The following is a 2,690-nucleotide window of genomic DNA, read 5'->3' on the forward strand; positions in this document are numbered from 1 at the left end:
CAGATACAGATGCAGCTGAGGGATCACAAAGTGAAGATGATTCTTTATCCTCTCAGGACTTTGGTAAGACGAACAATAACAATAAGACCCACAAGAATAAGGAAGACAAGAAGAAGAGGGAAGTGGATAAGAAGAAGGAAGCCAAAAAGAAGAAGGAAGCTGAGAAGAAGGAAGCTGAGAAGAAGGTAGCCGATAAGAAGAAGGAAGCCAAGAAGAAGAAAGAATCCAAAAAGGAGGAAGAGGAGGAACATGTGGATCTAGAAGAGGCTAGGGTGTAAATGTTTTAATGTAAAAAATTTAATCCCATGTGAATGTTTAATTTATCCATTGCAGGATATTTCCATCCCACCCACCTCGTTAAAAAAACATTTAAACCCCTGAATCCAGGTTAAACATCTTCTGTTAAAAGTTTTGGCGAACCAACAAAGTATCCAGGATGAGCAGAAACATCAGAGGGCCAAACTAAACCTGTTGTCTATGACTTTTGAAGGCTATATCATTTCCACTTCTTCAGAAAGCAGACCTGACAAAGGAAGTAAAGAAGAAGAGGGTGATGATGGTAATATTAATATTAATATTTTAGAATTCTACTAATTCTTTTTGATCCGTCCAGAGAGAAATTCATCAATTAAAAAATTGAAACATACACTTTTTAGTGACCCTATAATTTTTTAAGCTCAATTGGAAATGTTAGCAGTGACGGATATATTTTAGATACCTGTTAGGGGAAAACACTTTCAGCAAATTGGACTACATGTGTAGTAATGTCATAAAGTTCCTGAAGTTTTCAATTGCCATTTGAGTCCAAAAAAAAAAATATAGCTTAATCAGGCTAATTTATGTCTCAAGTCTCTTAACGTTTTTTTTGCAAGACAAGACCCAATTCTAATTTTCATTTAAGAAAATCCTTAATTTTTAATAGTAAAATCTTTTAACACTTATAAAATTAGTTGAATTTTAGAAGGAGCGCAAAATTCCTAGTATTTAATATATTATTTATATATATATAATATATGGCAGCTAAAACTTTTGTTTTTTGCCCTTCAANTACGGTTAAGAACCAAGTTTTTTGAGCAAATGTATAGGCTAAGAGCCAAAGACATAAACACACATTTGGGGTAAAAATAGAGAAATTCGAAAGCTGAATACATTACTTTTAATCCTTTTTACCCTAAAATTCATTTATATCCACTTATTCAGTGAACCAAACCTTTAAATATTAACACAGTGCATATATTTTAATTACAATGTTGAGTTGAACACTAACAGTGCAAAATTAAAAAAAATATTTCTTTAATTAGATTATCTGAAGCGTTTTTATGGACTTGAAGTATCGGCAGCCGAGACCATCATCATGAATACGCTCAAGTCATGGAAGCCAAAGGTATATGACTATATTGAAGGGACTGTCAGTTATCTTAAGTACTCTACTTATAAAAAGGGGGTTGCCAAATTCACAAAGGTACTTACTTACTTACTTACTTACTTATATTTACTCCATTGTTTCTGCAGGAGCAAGAATTCCACAAGTCTATAAAACCGCAAAGGTCATTTTTTTCATAGCTGATCAGCAGTGCTTCAGATCCATTTCATTTTTTATACAGATCGGGATCCTGGATCCGCCCTGGAACAAAGGGATCTGATTGTTTTAACAGAAGAAAAATTTGCCTATTTTTCTTTTTTGTGTTCCGCTTATTTTAATGCTGAAACTTAAAAAAGGAAATTTTTAATAATGTTACTTATTTCAAAAGTGGAGAATGTGTTTGAGAGCAAAAAGTTTATTTTTACAGTATTTAGTTGATATATTTTACACCTTAGATTGGGATCCGTGGGTCTTGAATTAGTAAGGATCCTAATCACTTGTGACTTTTATTAATGTATCATTTCAGTTCCAAATATTTTTTTGAAACGTATTTTGTAAATTATGCACAACATTATGTATGTAATGCATGTTATACAAAAAATTTATTAATTTAGGGAATAAACAAGTTCAATCAATCTGAAGAGGTGCAAGTTCCTGGAGGTGGAGGTGGCAGTGGAGAAGAGGTGGAAGTCCCTGATCAGGAGAGGGATCAAGTAGCTATTGACTAAGACAAATAGTCTGGGAACAAGTTTGATAAAATGTACTAGTCATGTACGGTAAACTATTTTTTTTCAGATTACAAAGATTATGCTTTTTGACGGGCTTTTTGAGATTGATTGATTGCTGGGTGCCCCAGACATTTTCTTTTCTTCCATACACGTCTTTACTCTGAAGGTAGGTTCAACACTGCTCTGGGTATATTCTTCCATACACGTCTTTACTCTGAAGGTAGGTTCAACACTGCTCTGGGTATATTCTTCCATACACGTCTTTACTCTGGAGGTAGATTCAACACCATGCTCCGGGTATATTCTTCCATACACGTCTTTACTCTGGAGGTAGGTTCAACACCATGCTCCAGGTATATTCTTCCATACACCTCTTTACTCTGGAGGTAGGTTCAACACTGCTCCGGGTATATTCTTCCATAAACGTCTTTACTCTGGAGGTAAGTTCAACACCATGCTCCGGGTATATTCTTACATACACGTCTTTACTCTGGAGGTAGGTTCAACACCATACTCCGGGTATATTCTTCCATACATGTCTTTACTCTGGAGGTAGGTTCAACACTGCTCCAGGTATATTCTTCCAATCCTTACGTCTT

At 34.8% G+C, this 2,690-nt stretch overlaps 1 protein-coding gene across 1 annotated transcript; it reads left to right on the forward strand.

The window, feature by feature from the left end:
• Positions 1 to 56: 56 nt before the first annotated feature.
• On the forward strand, positions 57 to 2,091 carry LOC111717643 (coiled-coil domain-containing protein 124 homolog; the record flags this gene model as incomplete). Its single annotated transcript, XM_023493136.1, has 4 exons — positions 57 to 272; positions 388 to 559; positions 1,302 to 1,384; positions 1,978 to 2,091. Coding segments are annotated over 4 exons (585 nt in total), but the record flags the coding sequence as incomplete, so codon positions are not given.
• Positions 2,092 to 2,690: the final 599 nt, after the last annotated feature.

This window comes from Eurytemora carolleeae, unplaced genomic scaffold, assembly GCF_000591075.1.
Source record: "Eurytemora carolleeae unplaced genomic scaffold, Eaff_2.0 scaffold2908, whole genome shotgun sequence".
NCBI lineage: Eukaryota > Metazoa > Arthropoda > Copepoda > Calanoida > Temoridae > Eurytemora > Eurytemora carolleeae.